Genomic DNA, 25,806 nt, shown 5'->3' on the forward strand with positions numbered 1-25,806 from the left:
TCCTCCCCACCTGTCTTCTCCACAGTTCTCTTCCTGGTTCTTCTTGTCTCTGTCCCTTCCATGGAGCCAGAGCCAGGAGCCCTCTGATGTTTTCCCTTCATATCTTTATAGAGCACAGTGGCAGAGGGAGGGGTTTATATCATATCACAGGGACTTGGACAGTATCTGTTCATTTGAGTTTGTGTTGCAAGATCCAGGACAGATACACTACCACATAAAACTTGGGAAGACCTTAAGGTCTAAGGTTCTAAAACATAAGATCTTAACCAGATGTGCCTTTGAGGTTGATGATGACCTTTTACAAGGTTGCTTAGTTACTGCTCTACAATAACTTTGCTCTGATCACTATGATTAATTTTGAGTCCTGGAGTATAGAAAAGTAAAATCTCACTGGATTCCATATTCTTTTTCTATGAAAAAGGGACAATGATGTCCCAGAGAGTTCCCAAGGTGGGGTGTTTTTTGAAACTTCTCAAAGGGCAGAGAGAAGCACCTGGCCAACGTATGTCTCCCAGCACTGGCCTTGTGGGCCCTGCATGTAGGACACTGTCTTGTTGGCTACTGTGTGTGGTGTGATAGAAGTCAGAAAGCTTGTCTCTTCCAAGTCCCACATGCTCGTGTTTCTCCTGAGCTCCACCCCTGACACAGGTGTGGGCCACTGCCCTTCTTCAGGCACTGTCCTGGTGGCATAGAAGGTGGGAGCATCTGCCCAGTGGCTTGTGCTGTTTTTAGCAGCAGCTTCCTGTTGAGAAGAGAAGGAGAAAAGAAAGGAAGAAAGGGAGGGAAAAAGGGAGGGAGGGAGAAGGAGAGGGAAGAAGGAAGGAAGGAAGGAAGGAAGGAAAGAAGGAAAGAAGGAAGGAAGGAAGGAAGGAAGGAAATTTATGTTTCTAAGAATCCAGCTTGGACAAATGAAGGGGGACACCACATTGCTTTGGAGGGATCATTCTCTCCACCTGTCTTCTTTTCCCTCTACCTCTACCCTGTTTCTTTCTCCATCTCTAGCTATAATTTTTCTCACTCTTTGCTCCTCTCTTCTCTTCCTCCTTTCCCCTTACCATCTGACTAAAGGTGACCACACTCACAAGACACCAGCTAAAACACACCGTGCTCACTGTCCCCTAACGAGTATCAGAAATGGTTCTATGGTTCTAGGTGACATTTTCATCTCTTTTCAACCTCAAGGGAATTTTAAGTCAAGTTCACAAGGAGATTGGATTTCAGAGAGTGGTAAACTAATGTTCCATACAGACTGCACATAAGTCGCAGGTCAGGGCTAAGGTCTATGTGACTTCAAAACTATGACTCTCTATGACCTCTTTGGCATATATATATATATATATATATATATATATATATATATATATACCTTTTATTGTATTCTTTGAATAAACTACCTTCATGTAGTTCCTCCTCCTGCCTTCTGTCCCCTCCCACTCAAAGGCTGAGCAGGTAGAAATGAACATTAAAAGCTGTTTTTTGAGCATGGGGCTGGGACTGGAGCACAGTCTGAACCATTCTGGATGAGCCTATGGCCAGTTCATCTTGCTGAGGGATCATCAAATATGTGCTCATTTGAAGCACTGTTGCAGTTTTTCTTGATGGAGGAATGAAAATAAGATAGCATGACCCAGAGAGATGTGGTGGCAATAGCCCAGGCTCTCATAACAGCACTGTTGGAGCTTAAATTTCTCTCCATACCCTGAAAGGACCACAGTGGTATGGTTTGGGACATGTGAGACACAAATACAAGCACTAAAGAGGGCAAAGATGACGAAGACACTGACCTCATTTGGACACTCACCTCAATGTTCATGCTGTTCACTTTGTCCAGAAGAGCAATGATCAAGCTGTAGAGATTTCCTAGATACAGTACCAGGACCCTGAAAACCACAAGCTGTCTTGAGAAACAAGAACACCAGACATAGGACCAGCAGTCTAGAGCTACCAGGGAGTTCTAGGTCATCATGGACATGCTAATAAGACAATAGGTGCTGCACTGTTCTTCCAGAGGTCCTGAGTTCAATTCCCAGAAACCATATGGTGACTCACAACCATCTGTAACGGAATCTGATGCCCTCTACTGGTGTGTCTGAAGACAGCTACAGTGTACTTATATATGTAAAAATAAATGGCCACACCATAGAAGAAGAAGAAGAAGAAGAAGAAGAAGAAGAAGAAGAAGAAGAAGAAGAAGAAGAAGAAGAAGAAGAAGAAGAGAAGAAGAAGAAGAAGAATAGGAGGAGGAGGGGGAGGAGGAGGAAGGGGAAGGGGAAGGGGAAGGGGAAGAGGAAGAGGAGGGAGAGGGAGAAGAGGAGGAGGAAGAGGAAGAGGAAGAGGAAGGAGGAGGGGGCGGCAAGGAAAACAGCCTCTGCAGATCCTTCACTGGGTCAGCGATATGCGGATGTGGCCAAAATTCCAGTGACCTTATACTAAGGAGAATACTTGCACATGGAAATGATGCCTCATGCATCCACACTGGCCTCTTTCATCTCTGTGAGGTGCTGCAGGTGAGTCCAAGTATAGGCAGCTTCGCAGGTAGACACCCTTGCCAACTGCTTTTCCTCAGAAGCTGTGAAAGGGCTCCTTTATGTGTCTCCCTAGGATGATCTCAGCATCTGCCTCAGCCTATGTGGGTCACAGCCCCTTCAATGGTATTTGGTCAATGCTGATGGAGGAAGGGCCTCATTAGCTCTTGGCAGAGCCCGGGCTTTTGCTCAGGCTCTCACTGCATCTTGGATGAAAGGTATCATGGTCTGGTGGTGAGTTAATGGAACTGAAATAATATGTCTTGCTCTTATTACCAGAATTATGCCTCATTTGTCTGGGGTTGCGTCTCTCTGTGGCTCTGTTTCTGTAGTTTTGAGTATGAAAAACGAGACCAATCTGTGTAATAGGATTGCCGTTACACCAAATGCAATAACAGAATCGATTCTCCCTAGTGCCTGTGGGTAAGGAAGGATCTAAGAAAGGTACGTCTCATCCAGGCGGGATTGGTGCAGAGTGGAACAGAATTCAGCAGGGTGAGGGGGGCCCCCAAGCCTTGCCCCAGGTCTATCCTATGCCGTGGGGTTTGGGTCAACTCTTTTATCTCTCTAGTGATGGTTTTCTGTCTTTACAGCTATAGGATTTCAGGAGTCAGGCAACTGGAGTCATCAGGCCAAACAACACCCTTACCTATTTTAGTAAATAAAGGGATGGCAGGCAGCCCTCTGTTTGACCTATCAGCTGTGGTTATTTTAATGCTCTTCCCTTAGAGCTCAGAGTCAGGACAGACATGTTTGTGTAGATGCGTAAACAACAGAGTCTAAAAAATTAACTGTCCTGTCTCTTTCAGAAGATATTTACTGGCTCCAGAATGGAAGCAATCCTTCTCATAGTGGTCTGAGGTTTAGAGAGTGTCATGAGGTGTCACGGGATATGGCTTAGAGAAGCCAGTGCAGACAGGGTAGGGAACAACTGATCAGGCCTCTGATAACTCCTATACCATGCTCCCTGCTTACTAACACATGAGTTGAAGTGGTGTAAATAGAAGCTCAGGGAAGAGAGGCAGCTTTTCAGAAAGATATCCGCAAAGCCCTTGCTAGACATGAATGTGGCTCTAACTCTCAAGGAGGCAGTCTTGGGATGTTCCCTTGGACACAGTCTTTTCAGGCCACATCTGTTTATGACATCTACTGTGGCAGCTATTGGCTGTCAAACAGTGGGGGTCTACTTCACCACTCAGAGTCAGACCACAGAGGAGTTCAATAATGAGGAAAACAAGACATGTATTCCATCATCTTGCTGCTCATTTGTGCTTGCTTTTCCTGCCTGCTTCTCCCTCTTCCTCTCTGCCCCTCATCCTCTTCTTTCTCTGCTTCCTCTTCTGCATTACTTATAATTCCAGCTGTTACCAGCACTACTCTGTTACCCCCTGCTCTGACTCTGTCCCTTTCCATTCCTACTGCCCCCAGCTCTCCTTGAGCAATGTCCCTAGGGGAAGCTCTACGCCAAGCGTGGAGACGCAGCAGCATGCCTTAGCTCTGCAGTGATTCAGTTCCATCGTGGGCAGCTGATGGGTGAGCCGCCCTGGGGCTCCTCCCACCAGGATGCTCTACCTTGCTAACTGGAAGCGCAGTGTCGTCCGTGGATGGTACATCTCCAAGGCAGCGATGAGGTCAAAGGCAGACGGTGCTAGCATGGTGACAAGGGAGACCACCACGCCTACCTATGGAGAGAGTATATGGTCCTCAAGTTCCTCCTCTCTGCTCTCTCGGCCACAATTAGTTTTGTATTTGGCCACCTGGCAATGTGAATGGTAGTTAACAGGGACACTGAGCCCCTATTTAGAAACTTCCTCAAATTTCTGAGAGTTATCCCCTTTTTTGGGCTACCATCACTCCATCATGGCTTTGGTCCTTTCTGGAACTCTCTGTTAGGGTCATGGGGATTCTTATATGTGCCGTCCGGGCTTTGGTAGCATTTCTGTTCCGATTACCAATCACTACCTCATTGTATTCATACCTCCCTGACCCTAGTTGGAAGATGGAAATAATTGCTATTATTATGATCAGAAAGGGGAAGGCAGAGAGGTAATTGAATATCCCTCTGTACACAGGGGATTAATTATCTGGAGAACCATGCCTGGTTCTTGTTTGTCTGGGCTTAAAGGAAAAGAAAGGCGAGTTTAAGCTGGTACATAAAATGTCTGAGCTAAATTAAGAAATAATTTCTGAACAGATGTTTAAAAATCCGCCATTTTATAAATGTGCAAAAAGGTGCAAATTTACTTAACCCACAAAACTTGTATAAAATACAAGGAGATGTGAGAAAGACTTCCCGGTATAAGCGTAGTTTCCGGGAAATGATTGGTCACAGTGAACACACACAGGAGAGATGTATGCCCATCTAGCTGCTTTTAAAATGAATGTCATTTTTTTTATCAGAGTAATACAAAAAGTGTTTTCGAAGTTACTTTTGTCTTTCAAATCTGGGCAGGTAAATCGGGCCAAACATTCAGGACAACAGTCGCAGTTATTAGAAATTATGCAATTCTCCTTAATCTCCTACTTGGTAATTTTCTATTTATGGGTGGGTGGTCGAAGACACAAACAGTTTTTGTGGCTGGTTCTGGAAACCACCTAGGTGCTGGCTGGTAGCAGCTAGTGGGACTGGAAGCATGCGCAGTGGGCCAGTGTTGTCACCGATGCAGCAGCTGTGTGGGTGGAGCTCATGCCTAAGGAGGCGGATGCTAAGGAACAGACAGCGTATGGCAAAACTGAACCAGAAAGACCAGTATGAGCACCGGAGGAATTCTTAAACCAACATCTTCCTGGTTATTAAACCAGGACTCGATAGTACTGGAGCTGAAGACCCTGGTCCCTACTCTAGAACTAGCAGGCTATACTCATTTCTAGAGATATTTCAGTCTCGTTCACTAAAGTAGCGAGAGGAGGCAATACTGTCATCCCCACTAAAGTGCACCTGCTTTACAAAGCCTAGCTGCTAGTCGCTGGCTACCTCATTCTTTTCCCAAAGTGTCAGCTCCTTCTTCGACTGCTCCAGCTTCTGGGACCGGTCCACCACAAAGTAGATGAGATAGATGCTCCCAGCCAGCGAGAGGAGCACCAGGATGTTGGCAATGATTCTCAGGCAGACGGTCACCGCCCTGCAGAGAAAGCAGTACCCAGTACTCGGATGCAGATGGTGGGACTCGGGGAAAGGGGCCTTTCCCCTACTGGGGGCCTCTTTACTTCCTCTGCCTCCAATTTCTCACTTTCTGAGAGATCGACAGAGTTGTAAATTTGGCCAGACAGCAGCTTAGAACTAAAAAGCCGTCAAAGATTGGTTTTAGGATGAAGTATGTTGGTTTCAGTTTGAGGTTTGTTGCTTAAAATTGAAGTCCCACAGAACTGGAGAAATGATTCAGCTGTGAAGTGCTGGCCATGCAGGCACGAGGACCTGAGTTCAGATTCTAAGAGGCCACATTTAAAATATGCCAGGCAAAATGGAGTGTACATGTAGCCCCTGCACTTGATTTGGGGGAGGCAGAGATAGGCAGATCCCTGAAACTTAGTGGCCAGTGAGTCTGGTCATATTGGTGAGCTTTGGATTCAGCGAGAGTCCCTGTCCCAAACCATAGAAGCAGAAAGGCATTGAGGAAAAGGCTCAATATAGACTTCGGGCATCCATGCACACATATATATTCATATCTTACACTAAACAGTATATGCATTACTCTACACACACACCCACACCTCCCCTACACACACATTGAAGTCCTATGATGCACACCACACGATGCTTCACCTAAAGTTTCTAACAAAAGAAGAATGGGAAGGGAAGAAAGACTGGCCTCATTTCTTTTTCAGATGACAGTTGGTGAACCCACACATCATTCCTTACCATGAACCCCAGGGGAGTCCATGGGTACTCTCTTCTGCAGTACAGTCATTCTGTGGTTAACAGTGCATGAGTGTGGACCAGGACTCTGTTGAGTACTTCCCAGGGCAGTGGTGGGGGCGGGTAGGTGGGTAGTTAGTCTAGGTACAGCCTGGCTTGCACAACTCTGCCTGGAGAAAGATGATTTGAAGGGGCACACAGAATTGAACCACTCCTCTCTAAGTCCTACTACAGGGGAGCTTACGAAGGTCAAGATATTTCCTTTTATGCACATTTTTGCCCTTCATCAGCATAAGAAGGAACTGGCCCCTAATGAGATGGTGAACGACATCTTCCAGGTGAAAAAGGAAAACATAGCATGGTAGATAACATGGTTATTCCCCGATCTGGAAGGGAAATACCATAGACCCTGAGCTGTGGAGCATTGGGGTAGAAGACATGGAGAGAGCTAGGTTCATCAACGTCATCCTCCTGCCTCTGGAACACACAGTTATCATTTCCACAATCATACTACCCACAAGGCAGTAGCTAGGAGATACGTAGCAGGGGATACAAAGCTTGGCTCTGCATGGCCAAGCCCCTGGCATCCTTCTGGTGCTCACAGCTGTAAAAGCATGCTGGGCCTTGGATGAAAATGATACTTTCCTCCTCCTCTGCTTCTCCCCTGGTCCAGAGTACCCGATACATCTGTCTTCCTCTGAGCAACAGAATGAGGACCAGGGTTTGTGGAAGGAGAATGAGGAAACTCATTCCTCCTTGGCTCACCAGTAAGACCTCTTGGGTCTAGAATAAACTTAAAGGTGGCTATCATTTTCAAGTTCTGGGGATTATTTAAATCATTTGATTAGATATGGTGAAGACATAGATTCTCCATTTCACTGCCAGGGATGTTAATCTGAACTGAGGTTGTTGCTTTCGGAGGCTGTACATGACTATGGTGGGCTTGTTCTCTGCCTCTAAGAGGCCTGATGGGACCTATCCTGGCATTTCACTGGAGAGGAAATGTAGGTCAAAAAGGTTGTGGGCTAGCTTTCTGGGTCACTGGGGTTTCTGTAAGGGGGGCTATAACCCACCCTTCCCAGCTGCCTGTGTAATCTCTTCCTGGCCCTGCCCCTGCTTCCATCATTCCCAGTAGCCAATAGACACACGTTTAACTGAACAGAAGGGCTATAAAAATCAACAAGGACATGAGGGAGGTGCGGATGTCTGTCCTCATGAGGGCAGGGCCATGGCCCCTTCAGAGCAGCACTCTCCTCTTCCACTGGGTCTCTGTTTTAAAATCTCATGACACACCTGGCCCCCAGGAGGTCGTCTCTGAAGACTACTGGTGTGAATGGGATGTTCCCTGTATCTTAGGAACTCAGAGATTTGTTTCTAAACAAAGCAGTCCTAACTATACTCAAGTGTTTCCTTCACTTCGCAAACTAGAAACTATTGCTAAAATCAGCCATTTTATTATATAAGCCAAAGAATAGGAAGCTGGTCCCTTTCAGAACTCCTGTCCAATTTCAGCAGGTTCTGTAAGAGGAAGCACTCCTAAAGCCTGCTGTGGAAAAAGAATGAGATTCCCCCAGGTCCTATTACTAAGAAGATTGACATTAAGAGGAAAGAGTAGGTGTGTAACAATTGTGGAAATAAGATGTGGACAACTTGGTAACCTTTTGTACCAAATGAGGCAAAAATTAGTGGATGAACAAAGTGATACTTACATGTTTTTGTTTTTTTTCTTTTCTTGCTCTTCCAGTATGGCCTCCTTGAAGGAAAAATACATGCAGCATTAGGAGCTTAGCCTTATAACCGATTATAAGCACTAGGGATAATGTATCGTACTGGGCATGATGGCCCACACTGTGATCTCAAGCCCTAGGAGGATCAAGACTTTAGGGTCATGCTTGGCCACACAGTGTGTGCTTGTCTGGATCTAAAAACAAAAACAAACCACCACCACCACCACCACCACCAACAACAACAACAAAAATCCCCACTCTATTGTCTTAACTCTTATCTTCAATATCTGTGACTTTCTTCTATAAGTTATAAGTCAATAGATTAAATATCAATTATCTAATAATCAATTATGCAAAAATAATTGGAGATTGGGAAGAAAGAATGGAGAAAGGGGACTGTGATCTTTTGAATAATGGAAATATTTCCCTCTCAAAATAAGGTTCCCTTTAATTGCCTATGACCCTCAGCTGACCCAAATCTCTGATTTTGATCACATTTATTTCTAAGCTAAAACACTTATACACATAATGTAGACGTATTTATTCATGTATAGGTTTTAACAATCCATTGTATAAATTATTAAAAATACACAAATAAAAATTGTAAGACAATGGAAATAAAGAGACGCTTTGAGCTTTTGTTCCCACATCCTATATGGGCTCTTGCCTTTCATTTTCAATCATGGTCACCTCTTTGGGTCTTTTGCCCTGGGCCAGGGAGGGAAGACAGCAGTGCTGAGTCTGCCAGCAGGGGGCGCTACTGTCCTGCTGCCGGGACTCCATAGCACCGTCTTCACTTACCCTAATGCTGTTCAGGATGGCAGCTGTTTTGCTTTCTGCAGCCTCTGGGTTCCCAATGAGGTAATCCCAGGCACAAAACACCCGCCAGCAGAAGGTGTAGTTTTCATTGGAAGCACTGGCCAGGCTGGTGCGGGAGTTCTTAGCCATTCTGCAAGAGAGGCTCCAGTGAGGTCACAGGAGTATGTCTCAGGGATGGGATCACCCTTTCTGAAGTGCTAAAACCTGAAATGGAGCCTTTGTGCGACCTGGGCAAAGCTATCCTCTGATAAAACTCCTGAGTTCCTGCTTGGCATGCAGAACACTGGCTGGACGTTAACTATACTTGGACCCCTCAGCCCATCGTTTACCTATGTGGAAATGACAACGGTAATTATCACATGAGTCCACCATGTGATACCACACCACCAGCCCTGTGGTGGCCAGCAGCCATTGAGGTTTGCTTGTCCCAGGAGGTCTCGTGTCTGCAGCTGTGAGGGTAAAGTCTTCACCTGCTCTCTGCGCTGAAGCTGTGTTCCTGAAGTTTCTGCCTATGGTAACTCCTCTGTGTGATCACGCCAAGCCACTGATTCCCTCTTGCACAGGACACTCTCTTATATATTTGAAGGCAGGAGATTCCCCTCTCTGTCCTTTGGGCCATCTCTCCAGTAGTAAGCCTTGGCTTTCTTCCCCAGTTACAGTTCTTGTTCTTTCGTCTGCTCCGAGTGACTTTTAAAGAATAACACCTAGTAAAGGATTGGAATTGTTCTGGAAGGGTCTTGAGGCCACCATGAGCTAAGCTGGAGAGCCTTCTGTCATCAGAAGAGCCCTTCCAAGTTACTCTGCATCTCTTCAAAGTTTGCCTATTTACTTGCTATGCTGTTTCTAAACACACTTTGCAATTGGGCAATAGGGGGCGTGGCAATGGCGAAAGAGCTAAGTAGACCAAAGGCAAGAGATAAGGTAACAAGGCCAGGCTCTCCCTATGCTCCTTTGTCAACTCTGTATTCCCTCTGACCCCCTAGCTTTACACAGAAGCATAGAATGTTAACCTGGAAGGAAGCCTGGTGCCTTTCTGAGTCAATGTATGCACAGAGGAAAAGTGTTGCCACAGGACTCTGGGTGAAGTTGGTGGGGCTCACAGTGGTACATTGCAGGCCTCGTAATTCAGTTACGTAGTCAGTTTTCTTTCTTTTGTACTGTGACCTCCTCTCAACGATGAGCAGGAGGCATCAGTGGCAGTGACCAGTGCTTTACCATCTGGTCACAGGTACACATACAAGCTGTGTGCGTTCCACCTCTAGTCACGATGTGGTCGATCATATCTTATTAGTGCAGCTATGACATCGTCTAAACCAGATCCCTCACAGAGCCTTGCACACAGTAGTCAGAGTACAGTAAGTGCTGGCTAAACTTAGTATAACTCTGAGTCTTGGCCTCTTTGTCTATAAATGACTATAGTGACTCGTAACTTTAACAGGGCTATTGACAGGAGGTGAGGTCACACGTGTTCTAACCCAACTCCTGACATGGTCTTGGAGAAACAATCATACTTCTTTAAGAGAATGATGAAGCTGTAAGCGAACACTGCCATCCCCACCAGGAAATACGCCAAGGGCAGGCGGTAGCCGGCTCTCCCGATCCGCCTCTCTCTTCCGTAGTATCCGTAGAACAGAACAGAGTATTGAAGGTAGCCCTGCAAAGAGAGCACTCGAGTTGGTTCTGATTCCTAGATCCCAGAACTGTGGCCCTTTCAGCTCTCCCTCAAGGTCTGGGTGTAGTCAACAGTAGCCTTACCCCCAGGGACCAGACAGTGTCCAGATCCTGTGCAGACATGACCTGCTCCTGGGGGATGGTCTTGCTGGCTGTGCTTCCAAAGGGCTGGCCTGCGATTAGCTGGTAAGAGAGAGAGAGGAAGTGTTGACACGTTCCTCTGGGATAGGGGGACCAGATTAAAGGAATGGTGGATCCCCATGTGTCTGTCGAGGTCCCTGATGGTATCTCTAGGGATTGTGGTAGACTTTAGCTCTATTCTCTTTAACGAGAAAGTAAAATGTGCCTGAGTTTTCCTTTGTCTGATATGTGCTTGTCTGCCCTGTTACTGTGTAAACCCATTTGAAAAAAATGCAAGTGGCTTCTGTGACTAAATCATGGAGGTCCCTGGACCTCTTATACCCTGAGGAAATGAATGGCTCTATTTGTTAATTAGGACAGAGTTTACCTGGAATACTGGGAAGACAAACTAGTACATGGGCCAAATCCACTCTGTCACCTCTTCTATGGCCTGAGAGATACGGATATGAATGCTTTTTACATCATTAAGCCACTGGGAAAAATAATCAAAAGAAAAAAATTCATGCATATGAAATTCAGATCTTAGCTACACACACTGGTCTCTGTCATGCTCAAACCTTCTTTTGTGACACATGGCTGCTTTGGGTAGTGGTGACTAAATCTGATACAGTCCCTGTGTCCTTTTACAGGGCTTGCCATGTTCTTCCTAGTGTAACAGTGAGGGCAGCAGGTTTTAGCACCTGCCTCTCCCTCACCTCTGGCCCCATTCCTGGGACAACTCTTACCTCAGGAAGGACAACAAAGGCACCTGTCATCACCGTGAGCACTATGTTAACACCGAATAACCACCTCAGGAAGATGAAGTAGGAGGCCACGCCAGATCCGAAGTGACCTGTGGAAAGACAACAGCGTGGCTCTGCTCAACCTTCATGGCACAGAGAACTTATACCCAGCAGTCTTGTCATTCACCTACACCAGGACGACCCACAGGAAGAGTGATGTCATATGGTGCCCTCCAACCCCCACCCCCAACACCTCTGGCTGCTTTGCTGAGTCAGCATCCTATCCTGGCTTCTGTCTCTGTACAGAGAAGGACCACCTCTGGTTGACCAGCACACTGACAATCTCCCCAGTGCTGTACCCATTCAAAATGCTGAATCAAACTCACTAACTCATGTGTTGGGAGACTTTCATATTCTGTTCTCCTATTTTCCATTAGATTACATATTCCGAGGTTTCTCTAAGGTTCTTTGTCTTAATTTCAACATTGAAACTATTGTGGTGTTAACTGGAGAAGCCAGATAAAGGGCGTGTAGAAACTGTAATGCTCTGTATTCACACACTTCCTCTTAACTTAAAGGTAAGAGAGCATCTCACTCCATTGAAATAACAGAAATGATTCTTTTAACTTCCCATCTAGCTTTTGATTTTGTTTTTATGTGTATGAAATCTATTTTCTGAGGCTGGAGCTATGGCTCAGCGGGTGAGAACATTAGCTGTCCTCACAGAGGACTTGGACATGATTCTCAGCATCCCCATGGTGGCTCACAACCATCTGTAACTCCACTTTCAGACACCCTCTGCTGGCCTCTGTGGGCAGAACACACATGTGGTGCAGACACATACATGAAGGGGCCACATCTATACACTTGAAAATAAACAAATCTTTAAAGAGTATTTTCCAATCGTTAAATTTTTCTAGATAATTTCCCCCTTCACTTTTATGATTAAACAGGTCTCCATGCTGAGATTTGATTTGTTAATGTATATTTTCTTTAATAATTTCCATGATGTCTGACTGTACATTCATGTATTTAACAGAACATTAAAATGACAGGACTAGATTTACTCTTTGAAACAGCTGGCTCTACAGAGTGATTTATTTCTATCGACTCCAGGAACAACTTGATGCAGAAGTAACAACATTCCCGTTTCTGAAGTGTTTGCCTGTTCCTTTGAATGGTCAGTTCCCGCACTGTGATGTGCTATGCTGCTATTTTGCTGTTTAGCATTTAATCGTGTATTTTATTTTAACCTTTTTGGCCATGCAATTTCTTGAGAACATTTCCTTACTCCTATCTCCCAATTTATCTTTTGGATGTTTTTCTTCTTGCATTTACTGATATTTGATTATGAACCCTAAGAAATGCATTGAGCATGTTTGTGGAACTGCATCAAACGTGGCAACTGACTTTCAGGAAAGCCTATAACTAGAAATAAAGGTGTCCTTGTCTCTTCACAAGGGCATCACCTTCTCGGCTCCAACTTCATGCTTTTCTTCACTTTGGGACTTTAAAAAGTTTGTTCACTCTTCTGTGTATGGGGGAGGAGAAGAGATTTGGGATATGATTAATTACTTTTTAATATATATTTTCTAAATTCTTACAGTCTTTTCTATAAAAGCACGTATGTTCATGTTTATATCTTGAAGTTACCATCTTACTTACCCTTACAGGTTTTCACTGACCATTCAGAGTTTGCTGTCTGACTGAATGAATGTACTAGGAATGGTCATGGAGCCCTGGAGGAATGTGGAAAGGCAACATGGGGACTCTTCCACCTCGGGAGGTGGGGAGGGACCAGGTTTCCCACCTCCGAGTCCCACATGGGCAGAGTCTCAAGCTGCACAAGTGTCCTGGGCTGACTCTACTCCATGATGGCTGAGGCTCACCAGGCGTCTCAGGCTGTGCAGTGGCCACCGTTGCACCACACCCCTGCATTGCTCCAGTGGATACTCACTCTCGATTTTCTTTATCCTCATTTCCCAGGGGATGAAGATGACCACAAAGTTGCAGGCCAGACGGGCGAATTTCCGCCAGAGCTAGACAGGAGAGGCCATGATTAGAAAACTTCTCATTTATAACCCTGGTAATCCATAGGGCTCTGGGGTGGATCCTGGGTGGAGGAGGGGCTCCTGACACATCCTTTAGTTATAGTTTCTCAGGCTGCTAAGCATGTTTAGAACAAAGCAGCCCCTTACTCTCCCTGTGTCCGGCGGTATACATCTGGTTTGCGCTCTGAGCTATGGGGTCCGCACTGCTTTTTGGAGACAGAATTTCATGAATTCTGAGCTGGCTTCAGATTGGCTGTATACCTGAGGATAACCTTGAACTTCTGATCCTGCTGTCTCTAGCTTTCAAGTGGACCCCAGCACAGTCAGTTTAATGCAATACTAATTGAGATCAGGGCTTTGCACTCCCAGGCAACCATCCTCCCAACTGAGCTACGTCCCAACCCTGTGATCTATAATCTTTCGGGTCACAGTCTGCCTTATTCATGGGTTGAGGACTAGGAAGGTGGAAATTCCATTAGGAATGATAGCTCATGATACTCATTTGACCCAGCCACAGACCCCTAGTAGCTCTCTGTGTGGAGCCTGGGAATCAGTCTGACTCACCAGTCCCCCAAATGATTCTACCTGCGCCCCAGTTCAGAAACCAAAAATCTAGACTTCTCTTTGAAAATAAGTCCTATTCCAGGTGCATCTGCGTCTTACACGGTGTCTCCCAGCCTCCATCCTGGCTGAAGCTGCCAGGAATAAGCTTGTCTGGCCATACACCTGCCAAAAGTATGAAATCATGACTCTTTCTCTCAAAGGAGAGCAAAACAGAATGTGGCCCATGCCGGCTCTGCTGTCCAGCAAAATTGAAAGGTTGTGCATTCTAACACACAAACAGCCCGGGTTTGTGTTGGAAGCAAATGATATCATTGCACAAGGAAGAGCCACAAATGTAATTACTGCATTCCCAACTGTAAGACAAGCACCCGGTCCTGACACAGACTCACAAGATAATGTCATTCTGGATGGATCTGCCAAGGCCAGACGGCTGCCTGCACATGGAAGTCTGAGTTTTATCAGAAGTTCGAATTGTCTTTAGCTCATGATTTGAGAACCAACTCAAAGACACGCCACTATTCCTGTGAGCAATCATACAGACAGCATGAGAGCAACTAGGAAGAAATATGTCTGTCTCTGAGTTCGTCTTGTTAGGATCACTGGTCTCTCTTGCAATTTTCTAATGTCTGCCTGGCATCATCTGCCCAGAAAATGCGAGCTTCCTGATCCTCAGAGGCAGGTTGGCTCAAACATTCTTCAGCAAGGCCTGGGCTTAGTAAACAATGACTCTCCTCACTGCTTTAAAGCCCTACAGTTAAAGAAGCACAGAAGTCCAGAGATCTGTCCAAGCCCTAGTTTTTGCTGTACATCTGTCTTGCCATGAGCCCCCATAGAAAGTTTCTATGGGCAGCCATTGGCTTATCTGTGGAAGAAGCAGTGAGTAACATCCAGTCTTTCCCCATTTACATGTCTGAGGATTTCAGTGCACAAACAAGGCTAGCTCTGTAGGTGAGAGATGCACTCCCCACCAGTGTAAAGCTTGAAGAACCAGACTCCCTATACTTAAGTGGTCTTTGGTAATAACAGCTTTGTCTAGGAGGGCTTCAGGAGCTAGAGGAAGGGGCGGAGAGTTGCGGGATGCTGTCATGCAAACACAGCACACCTACCTCACTGTCCACTCTCAGCAACCTTGCTTACCTATAAGACTGGGTCTGTCAACATGCCTCAAGGAGGAAGGAAGGACTTAGCCAGCTCCTGCCCCTCCTCTAAAGACTGCTGATGGAGTGGACATCAAGAGGCTGCTCCTCTCCCTTGGCATCTTTAGGCAGTTAATGATAGCTGGGGTGATGATGGCATCCAATCTTTTTTTCCATCTTTAATGGTCTGAGGATGTCAGTCCACAGAAGAGCCTAGCTCAGGGTAGCTCTATAGGTGAGAGATGCAATTTCCCTATCAGTGTGAGGTTTGAAAAGTCAGAATTCCTACACTTACATGGCCATTGGCCCTGTAGAAGGGCTTTCCTGAGCCATAGACAGAGGTGGAGGGTTGTGTGTGACATTGTCTTCCATGACGTTGCTACTGGGAAATTGTCTGTGCTCCTGTAAATGACTCCCAACCCATGTTCGCTGTGTAAGTAAACTTAATGAAACTTATTGATTTGTGAACAGACAGCAAGAGGACACAAGATTAGAGGGATTATCTGGGGACATGAAGGGATTGGTGGGAGGCAAAGGGGGACAAGAGAGTAGTGGTGGGTAAATATGATCCACTACTTCATATACATGTGTGAAAAATGTCACAAAAAAGCCATGTATACGTAACTAGTATATGATAATAATAGAAACAAATGTGATTGGAAAAGGCATTTTGTTGATTGGCAGGCATGGGAAAAGTGTGCCATGCTTCTCTGATGATCTCCCCCAACCCCCACAGCAGAAGAGCGGAGAATCTAGACTGAGTCAAGGTCTAAAAAGCCAACAAAAAACAACTGGAAAGAACTCACCAAGATTGGATGGAGCAGGTCACAACTGTGGGCTTGGGTGACTGTGTTTTGGTAACTCTCTCTTGGTTAGAATATTCTAGTAATTATTAAGTTTGGGTTTTTGGTAAATTGTTTGCTTAGTAAAATTTGTCACTTATGTTGGTTAGAGAAGCTCTTGTCCACCTGGGATAACTATTCTAGTACCACGTATTTCCTGAGAAGTACGCTCACTTCCGACAAGCCTGGAGTCCCTCGACTGTGTTTTCTTGCAGTGGAGGCAGTAAGTGGGATAAGTGTCAGCTGGGGGAGTTTGTTTCCCTGCACAGGGAGGGTAACCACAGCAATCCCATGCTCTGGTCAGGTTGGGTGGGACGTACTTTCATGTACGTAGGCTGGGATGCGGAGGCTTCCAAGGATGCACCTGAGCTGAGGCTGAATCAATATGAAGCCATATTTAACGAACAAGCCAGAGCAGTAGCTACCGTCTCTAGGCCCCAAACTGAACTTAACTGGAAGAAAATGCCCTTTGCCCAGACGTGGGCAATGCGAACTGGGCTGGAGACGCATGCCCTGTGCCGTGGTTTCAGTGGGAAATGGCCCCTGCAGGCTCACGTATTTAACACTTGGTCCCCAGTCAGTGGTGCGGGTTGGGCAGTTATGCAGCCTTGACTGAAGAGCTATGGTCACAGGAAACATGGGTTTCAAGTGTTCACAGCCTCGCCACACTTCTGGTTTGCCTCGTGCTTGTGACTAAACCCGTGATACCCCAGCCACCATCCCTCCCTTGCCGTTATAGACACACAATTTGGAACTGAAACCCAAAACAAACCCTTCCATAGGTAGCTTTTGTGTCTGGTGTTTTATCGCAGCAACAGAAAAGTAACTAATACCCATAGTGAGGACTAGATAACTTCCAAGTAGGGCAGGGATTTTGGGTTACCTATTTTTGTTACAAAACTCTTCTTTTGATAATTCAGAGTGCCTTTCACATAAGGGATGTTCTTTTAAAAAAAATGCTTGTTGGTCAGAGTTTTGCTTTGTAGCCCACATTGGCCTCAAACTTGGAATCTTTCTCTGTCAATCTCCAAAGTGCTGGGAGTATAGATGTATGCCATCTCATCAGCCTGTTAGTGAGTTTTACCTTAAATAAGATTACGCTTTTTATCCATAGCAAATTTGATGGTGCTAAAAGTACCAACACCTTTTTATATATATATATATATATATATATATATATATATATATATGCATGTGTATGTACGCGCGCGCGCACACACACACACACACACACACACACACACACACATGTCTATATACACTGTCTGAAATCAAGCAATGAGAGGTCTTGTACTACTTAAAACCATTTCCCCATAGCCTTGCATTTGGTTTACAGGGGACTAGCAGAAAGATAGAAGCACAGGAGAACATAGAAAAACAGTAGTGTTCTGTCTATTTACTTCACCATCTCCCTTTCAGTGCAGCTGCTGTAAGGAGGCAGAAGTTATTTTGGTCATGAAACAGAAGAGATTCTCTGAAGAGTAAGAAGAAAGAACACCAAGGCCTAACCTTGGAGAATTTTTAAAAATCATTTTCAGACATCCAAAGTTAATAAATTTTGTTTCAGAAAATTTAATAAAAGTCTATTTATATCTCTCCTGTCAAATTAATAAACTTAAAATATAACATTCAATATTTGTGTAGCTGTAAATAAGGTCAGGTTAGTTACTTTATTATTTATATGATGATATAAATGTTAAGACTTTTGGAAAATAAGTTATAATATTTACCAAGAACCAAAAAATAAACCCAAGCCAAAACACCACCACCAACACCCCACAAAACAAAAGATAAAAACCCACCAACCAAACCAAAAAGTCCAAACTCATAATGCTTCCTAGGTGGATTATAGCTTCTGCATTTAACCTAAAAATGAATTTAAAAATCTGCACGCGACAAACATGTTTTTGTCGAGTTAATTACAAGGGAAAGCTAGGAGCAACTTCACTATCTACCAGCAGCCAAATAACAAACGGACAGACACTTTGTGATGGAATAGTGACCAGTTTTATAAAATGATAAACAGATGCTATAGCTCAGTATAAGAATATTTAAGGTTTTAAGTTGGACAAGAAGCAAGAGAAAGGCATTGTCAGTATGATGAAGTAAAAAAGGAGGCATTTATATAATGGCATTAAATGGGATTTAAGATTAAAATGTCTTTTTTAGAAAGACATTAAGTTGGGGATGAGTAGGCATAGACATGATTTTTTTCTGTGTTTTTTGAAGATGAAAAATCTAGTCAACAATGGGAAATTTCATAATATACTTGATTTTAGTTTTAGCTATCTGCTTAGGAAAGAGGATAATCTCCTTCCCCACCCGACTTGAATTATGACATGAGAGCTGGGATTTGCCTGAGTCACTCGAGGTGTTAGTGTTTCAGTGACAGAGCCAGATACAAGGATGAATGAAGCAAGTGAAGCATTATGGGACTGAGTCAAGGAAGGCTGCCGGATATTTTCACAAAAAAATTTTTCCTTTTCCCAATAAACTAGACTTATTTGTATCACACAACTGATGACTGGTGGTCCGCTGGACTGAAAGCCAGGTTTGGTGGTGTTTGAACTTGTGGATTTATCGCTATTCTACAGTGGTTAACAGTGGGTACTCCTAAGTATGTGTGAGGACCGGGGCATGGTGTGCTCTTTACCTCTGCTCCCGCTGCTTGGTAGCCTCGAGTCCTGGTCAGCCTGCCTTCAAACTTCAATACGATCTCCTTTGCTCGTCTGAGAGAAGAGAAACATAAGAGTGACCCCAAATTTACCACAGCCAGGAAAGGACCATCAAGCGATACAGGAATAGAATTAAGATATTTCATTTCCTGCCCTTTGAAAACAAGAAAATAAATGCTTTTAAAACTATTGTTTAAGAGGCCGGTGACATGGTTCAGCAGTTAAGAGTGCTTACTGCTCCTTTGAGGACCTGTTCCACACCTCTAATTCCACACCTATAATTCCAGTTCCAGGGGATTGGCTGCCCTCTTTTGACCTCCACAGATGCTTGTATACACACATGCACAGGCATCTGAAAACTGTCTTATTATTTATGTGCATGAACTAATTGGAAAAACAAATTCACATCAGTTGCTTACAGTTCACTTTGTCACAGTGCTTCCTAGGCTGGCGGCTGGCTGGGCTTACAGGCTTTGGGGATTCTGATTGCAGCCACCATAGAGGTCCTCCGCTTCATAGCTTGTCTCTTTCAGGCCTTTCCTTTCATCACAGTTCTCGAGATTTTATTTTTATTTTATGTGAACGAGTGTTTGCCAGCATGGATATTGGTACCCTACATGAGCGCAGTGCTGGTGAAGGGCAGGCAGTTAGATCTCTGGGACTGGAGTTACAGGCCATTGCAAACTGCCATGTATGTGCTGGGAACTGACCCAGGTTCTCCGGAAGGTCACGGTTTTCTTTCCAGCCCTGTCTAGTCAATTCTGTCATAGTAACGCCGCCATATCTACCCTCAAGGACCCTGCTTCAAGGAAGGGGTGCTGTCAAATTTATTAGTGTAACAACGTTGTGTGTATATATTAGTGTAACAAAGTTGTGTGTGTACAAGCCATGAACACAATCTAGTCTTGGCAAATGACCGGCACACTCAAATGACCTGAGATCCCCACTTCAATACTTGATCTTTTTCCAAATTTTCTTTTTCTTTTTCTTTTCTTTTCTCTTCTCTTTTTCCTTTTCCTTTTCTTCTCACTTCCTCCCTCCCTCCTCACCCCCCCTTTCTGTTTCTTAGACAGAGTTTCTCTGTGTAGCTCTGGCTGTGCTGGAACTCACTCTGTAGAGCAGGCTGGCTTCAAACTCAGAGATCCACCTGTCTCTGCCTCCTGAGTGCTGGGATGAAGGCCTGTGCCACCACCACTCGGGTCTTTGAAATAGACAGAAATTGAAATTGGGTAAATGAGTTGGTTAATAAAATGCTTTGCTTGCAAGCATGAAAACCTGAGTACAATCTTCAAAGGCTACATAAAAAGACAGGTACGACAGGGACCACTTAGAACTTCAGTAAACAGGCCAGCCAATCTAGCCTGCTGGGTGAGGCAAGTAACAGACCAGCCTTGTCTCATTAAAAAGGATTGAAAGAGTCTTGAGGCATGATACCCGAGGCTGTGCTCTAGCTTCTGATATGTACACAGATACGTACCTGCTGGTTCTCTCTCTCTCTCTCTCTCTCTCTCTCTCTCTCTCTCTCTCTCCAAACACACACACACACACACACACACACACACACACACACACACACACACACAATATGCACACAATAGACTGAATCTGTTGGGAAAGTTATGGTTAAAACAATAACCCAATGAATAACAAGATTAGATGAAAGAGTGGACACTATGGGCTGGACTGATTTCAGAGGCTTTTAGATATGCTCACCCATAAAATAACCTAATGATAGACAACCCCAAGGCAGAGACACTCAACCACACCTGATGATCAGCCTCTCCGTTGGGTTACACCCACTGTTAAAGAGCTCAGTTCTTCTCAGCTCATTGGTTTGACAAGTCCATTTAACAGGCTATTCCTGTATGTGCTTTCCGCAAACCCTCCTGATAAGATCCACTGAATGTCGATCCTTTAAGAGTCACGGGGGATAAGTTAATGCTTGTTTCTGCAGAAAAGGTGACCTCCCCAAATCATTCCTTTACCAAATTCTGAGATTTAGATCTGTCCTTTGACTGCAATTACACTTTTTGTTGAAACTGCCTTGTCTGTTCCAGTCTGGCCTTCAACTTACCATACAACCAAAGATGGCCTTGAACTAACCCATTCTCCTCTCTACTCAATAATACTTTCATTATTGTAGCCCACCACACACCCTGACTCTACTCTGATCAACATAAGAAGTACAGAAACAACAAGGGGCACCCTCTATACATAAATATAGCACCCATTTGTAAAAATTCAAACACTGCAAAAGACAAAATAGCAAGTAATTTCATAGTCTCATTTGTGACTTTGTTCCCTGCGTGTATTTTCTGCATTTTTATTTTGGGTCAAGGACAGTGGAATACAGACATGAAGAGAACTGCTGTCCTGGAAGGGCTTCCTACTCAATAAATACAACCCAGCGACCAAGATGCAGCGATGAAGAAGTGTGGGCTCCACGGTAGAAGGGGGAGGTGTGGAGAGGTAAAGAGGAGGTGAGCATCGCACAGGCCCCTTAACAGGAAACCGGTATGTGCTGTGCCCTCACAGAAGGGAGCTCACTGCTGTTGGTATCCCTCCTGCTTTCTAAGCAGTCAGGTTCAGTGCCTTCTGCACCCTCCACAGACACCAGGATCAGCCTCAGCAGGTCCAAATAATGAAGTGGAGCCTTTCAAGGTAAAGGGCAAGAGATGTAGGTCTCAAGGGGGAGGATAAAGGAGCCATGCGGTCAGCCTGAGGTATGGCCTGTGTATGATATTTGGGAGCTTTGGTGAGTCAGAAGGTGTGACTGAATTCACCAGACACCTAGACTTGTGTTTTAGTCCTGAGTTATCTGAAAGAATGGCAAGCAGGTGTTCTGTTCTTGTCTCAGTATTAGAAGGATTTATCTTGGGGCTAGGGAGGTGGCTCGAAGGAGAGAACAGCCTACTGTATTAGCATGGGAAACTGATTTTGGATACCCAGCCCAGGTAAAAGCTAGCACATATTTGTAAGCCTCTCACCACATGGGTGGCTGAGGAAACAGGGTATTGAGAACTGACTGACCTGCTAGTCTAGCTAGAATAGTGAGTTCCAGGTTCAGTAAGAGACGTAAGAGACTCCGTCTCAAAGAGTAAGGTAGAGAGGAACAGAAGATGAAGATGTTTGCTGCTGATCCCATCCCCTCTACTAGTGTACACACAGGGCAGCGCTCTCTCTCTCTCTCTCTCTCTCTCTCTCTCTCTCTCTCTCTCTCTCTCTCTCTCTCTCTCTCTCTAAAATACACACTTTCAAACACACACTACACACAGACACACACAGACACACACACACGCATGCGCACGCACACGCACATGCACACGCACACACACACACCACTGTTTAACTTCCAATTACCCAGATTTAAAAAACGACATTTCTGAATGGTGTTTGATAGTTAACCTTGTTTTTAGTTAGCTTTAAATTATTTGCTCCAAAAATTACATAAAATCTCTATGGTTCAGCACAAGAGACCCTGGTCTTTAAGGTCGGAGTATCTAGGTTAAAGCTGAGCTTGTCACAGCTTTATGTATTCACAGGCTATATTTGCTCAGACTGCTCTATTATTGTCTCCATCAGTCTCCTCATCTGGAAAGTGGGCAGAATGCTGCACACCCCTAAAGAATAGAAACGATGAGATCCAGAAACAAACCAGGACAGCGGGCAGAGGAGAATCCAGTGCAGTCATCTGGGATCAAAGTGTGGATGTCTTTAGCCTGAGGGTCATGTTGGTTAGACTGGGACTCAAATCTCAGAAAGGGACTATTTGATCGGAAGATGTATAAGTGTGATAGATGGGAGTATGAAAGGAATACACACTGGCATCTAGAAAAACCACCCTGAAGAGCAAGGTGTGACAGCAGCTCTTGGCACACAGTAGGTGTTTGAAATCAGGCATGGGGGCTGCTTTCCCAGGAATGTGTATTCCTGGTTCACAATAGCTCAGTTACATGGGTTATGAAGACCATGCCACCCTTATGGGGTCTGTGGCAATCACCCCCATTCTTAGGTGTGAATATCACATATTGAACACAAGGCTAGCCCCAACAGTGCTTAACATATCTGTTGTTCAATAAGCTTAAACTCCTGAAGTTCAAGCTTGAGCGGACAAAAGGATCAAGCTGAATTGAATAGTTAAAGTGCTGGGGACCAGGAATATAGTTCAGTCGAATATGGACTATTGTATGTGAAGCCTTGGATTCTATTCCCAGTGTCACAGAGATGAGAGGTGAGAGAGGGCTGGGGAGACTGGGTTCATCTCCCATTGCATTTGGTTCTGGATCCGAGGGACCCCACAGGCAGTGTTTTCTGGATCCGAGGGACTGCACAGGCAGTGCTTTTGAAGGCACGCTTAGTTAACTGTTGGCATTTTTGGCAACATTGTTGCAGGACGTATGAGTCTTTGTTTGCTGTCACTTCAGCTTTAACCAGAGGACCCTGTATCTAGAGAGGTTCGGAACTTGCCGGATATCAAACAGCTAGAGATCTGAGGAGGTAGTATTTGAATTCAGGGAGGGAATCTGCCTTCAAAGTGTAAGCACTTAACTATGACTGAGACAGATTCTCTAATAGACTCAAAACATCCTAATAACCTAGCTTCCCGAAGAGATTTCCTACCCAAGGGAGATAAAAGCAAAGAAGTGAAGTAGATGTCTCTTTGATTCTGGCTCTCAACTTGTCTCCTGTGAGTTTGGAGACAATGTAAAAATCTGGCATTTGGAAAAGAGATTGGCACTGTCTACCAACATAACACAAAACAATACACAATACTGCGTGTGTGCACACACCCACACCCATACCCACACACCACACATACATGTACATGCACTCTCTCACACATATTACATTCACATATACACTCTAACTCTTTCACACACATGACACCACACATACATACATGCACACACACCACACAATACTCTCATACATATACCACACTCACACACACGCGTGCACACACCCCACACTCATAAACACACTCACACATACCCCACTCACATATACACTCTCATATACCCCATACTCATATACCCCCCCACACATAACACTACACATATATACATGCACACACATACACCACACACATACCCTCAAACACACACCATACTCAGACACACATATGTGCAACACACCCTATTTACACATACACACTCTCACACAAACAACACACACAGACAACATTCACACACATGCATGTACACACACAAACACACACAAAGGCATAAAAGCACACATGCACACTCACAGGCACTGTAACAGCGATGACTACATGGTCCCCTCAAGCATCTTTGGGACTTCTCTAGTCAGACGCAAGACGGTCACAGTTCTTGGATGGCATATTCACTCTTATCAGTGACTGCTATGGAGACCTCCTCCTTACCTCAGTGCCCGAAGCTTCTGCCCCATGGTCCAGGGTCTGCAGCGGATATTTGCCATGAGATCTTTCTGAAACTGTATATTCTGGAAGATTTGTTCTGGATCACTGCTGTCTCCTGCTTCGTCAGCATTAAAGCTGTCGTCGAAGTTACTGAATGGAAAAGGGTCATCATGGAGGAAATCTGATTATAGAATTATTTCCAGCAAGAGCATCTTTCTTGCGTAACTTCTGCATCTCACTGGCCCAGGGTCATCTGTATAGTGTGTGTGTGTGTGTGTGTGTGTGTGTGTGTGTGTGTGTGTCCATAGACTGACAGAATTTGGCGGTGTCAGCAAATCCCTAGGAACTCATTTGTGGGATTCTATTACTTCAGTGGCCAGTGAAAAAGAATGACTTCTCAAGGCAAGAGGCAGGAAAGGAGAGAGGAGAAGTGAGGCGCAGTAGTTTTGAGAAGGAACACAATGTCATCTGCAGGCTCACCAAGGTGACGAGGGAAGCTTAGAGCCTCAATTCCTCCTTCTTCCACTCTAAAGGTAAAAGAATGTACACTACCCTGTGTCACCTGGAGATGCCTCTCTGTTCGCTTGTGTTCATTTTAAACACAGAACAAGAATGGTTGTTACAAACAAAAGAAAAAAGTGAGTTAAATGACTGCATGAGGCAAACTCCTTCAGGGCATAGCTACTGTGTAGAAGAACAATTTTTCAACATTTAGCAGGGCCTTTCCTCCCTAGTAATACTTAACATGTAACTCAATAATTTTTTTTAGGAGGAGATGAATAATCTATGGCTTTTGCAAGAGAACACATTTCTTCTAATTTTGATCAGAATGTCTTTTATTTCCTCAAAGGACAATTTCTCTAGAGTCAGAGGAGGTTCCAGCATTTAACAGAAAATATTCCCGATAAAAACCTAAGACGTTCCGTTCCCATCCTCGCCCACTTCTCCTCTATTGGAAGCGTTTTCTAGCAGACACCTGATTTATTAGAGGCGGCAGATGTCTTTTCTGCTCTCTTCCGACACTAGCAATTGAGGAAACAGGGAGAAGCAGATGAAGCTCATGTGTGGAATTGGCGGGCCACAATATAAGTGTAGGGTACAGGCTTTGGAGCCGGGTGCTGGCAGCTGTCTCCCTCTCTGAGCATGGTCACCATCCCAGCTCCGCATGACCCCAGAGAAGTAAGTTTCTGCACTGGAGAACCCAGCAGGGCACTCACCCAAGCAGCAGGGAGTCCTGGTAGAGGTAGCACTGGCTGGCATTTCTCCGGATGCTTCTGTAGCGCTGGGATGCCTTTGAGGTTTTCATGAGGCCTGGTCTGCAGTCAGTGGTCCCCAGGGATAGCCGGGGAATTGGGAAGCCTTGAGTTTGCAGGCAGGGGTCTGTTCCAAATGAGCTGTTTGAGAGGCCTGCAGAGTTGACTTGCTCTCCTCCCTCAGAAGCAGGAACAAATGCCTGCCTGCAGCTGGTGCTGGGGGCAGAAAAGAAGCCAGGAGGCCAGCCAGGGTCATACATATGTAACAGTGAGGTGGGTGTGCCCACATTGATTGGCTAAGATCTGGACAGTTGGAGGCGTGGCCCAGTGGCCTAAGGATGTCTTGGTTCTTCCTAAAGTCCATCCTCAATCTTTTGTGTCCAGACAGAGCTCAAAGACTTGCAAACTCCTCTACCTCTTACTACAGCTGACTGTTGCTAAACA

At 45.0% G+C, this 25,806-nt stretch overlaps 1 protein-coding gene across 2 annotated transcripts in view; it reads right to left on the reverse strand.

The window, feature by feature from the left end:
* Tmc3 (transmembrane channel like 3) overlaps window positions 1-25,415 on the reverse strand; it is a 38,130-nt gene extending 12,715 nt beyond the window's left edge. For both annotated transcript variants that reach the window (XM_032895968.1, XM_032895969.1), the window contains exons 1-13: window positions 25,327-25,415; window positions 24,113-24,259; window positions 18,708-18,783; window positions 13,419-13,500; window positions 11,465-11,571; window positions 10,683-10,781; window positions 10,439-10,581; window positions 8,910-9,057; window positions 8,091-8,134; window positions 5,500-5,647; window positions 4,098-4,207; window positions 1,802-1,880; window positions 494-742 (exon numbers count right to left, since the gene is read on the reverse strand). In XM_032895968.1, coding sequence (XP_032751859.1) covers window positions 494-742; window positions 1,802-1,880; window positions 4,098-4,207; window positions 5,500-5,647; window positions 8,091-8,134; window positions 8,910-9,057; window positions 10,439-10,581; window positions 10,683-10,781; window positions 11,465-11,571; window positions 13,419-13,500; window positions 18,708-18,783; window positions 24,113-24,259; window positions 25,327-25,415 — 1,521 coding nt within the window. The remainder of the gene's footprint in view (window positions 1-493; window positions 743-1,801; window positions 1,881-4,097; window positions 4,208-5,499; window positions 5,648-8,090; window positions 8,135-8,909; window positions 9,058-10,438; window positions 10,582-10,682; window positions 10,782-11,464; window positions 11,572-13,418; window positions 13,501-18,707; window positions 18,784-24,112; window positions 24,260-25,326) is intronic.
* Between the last annotated feature and the right edge of the window lie 391 nt (window positions 25,416-25,806).

The sequence above is a fragment of the Rattus rattus genome, chromosome 2, assembly GCF_011064425.1.
Source record: "Rattus rattus isolate New Zealand chromosome 2, Rrattus_CSIRO_v1, whole genome shotgun sequence".
NCBI lineage: Eukaryota > Metazoa > Chordata > Mammalia > Rodentia > Muridae > Rattus > Rattus rattus.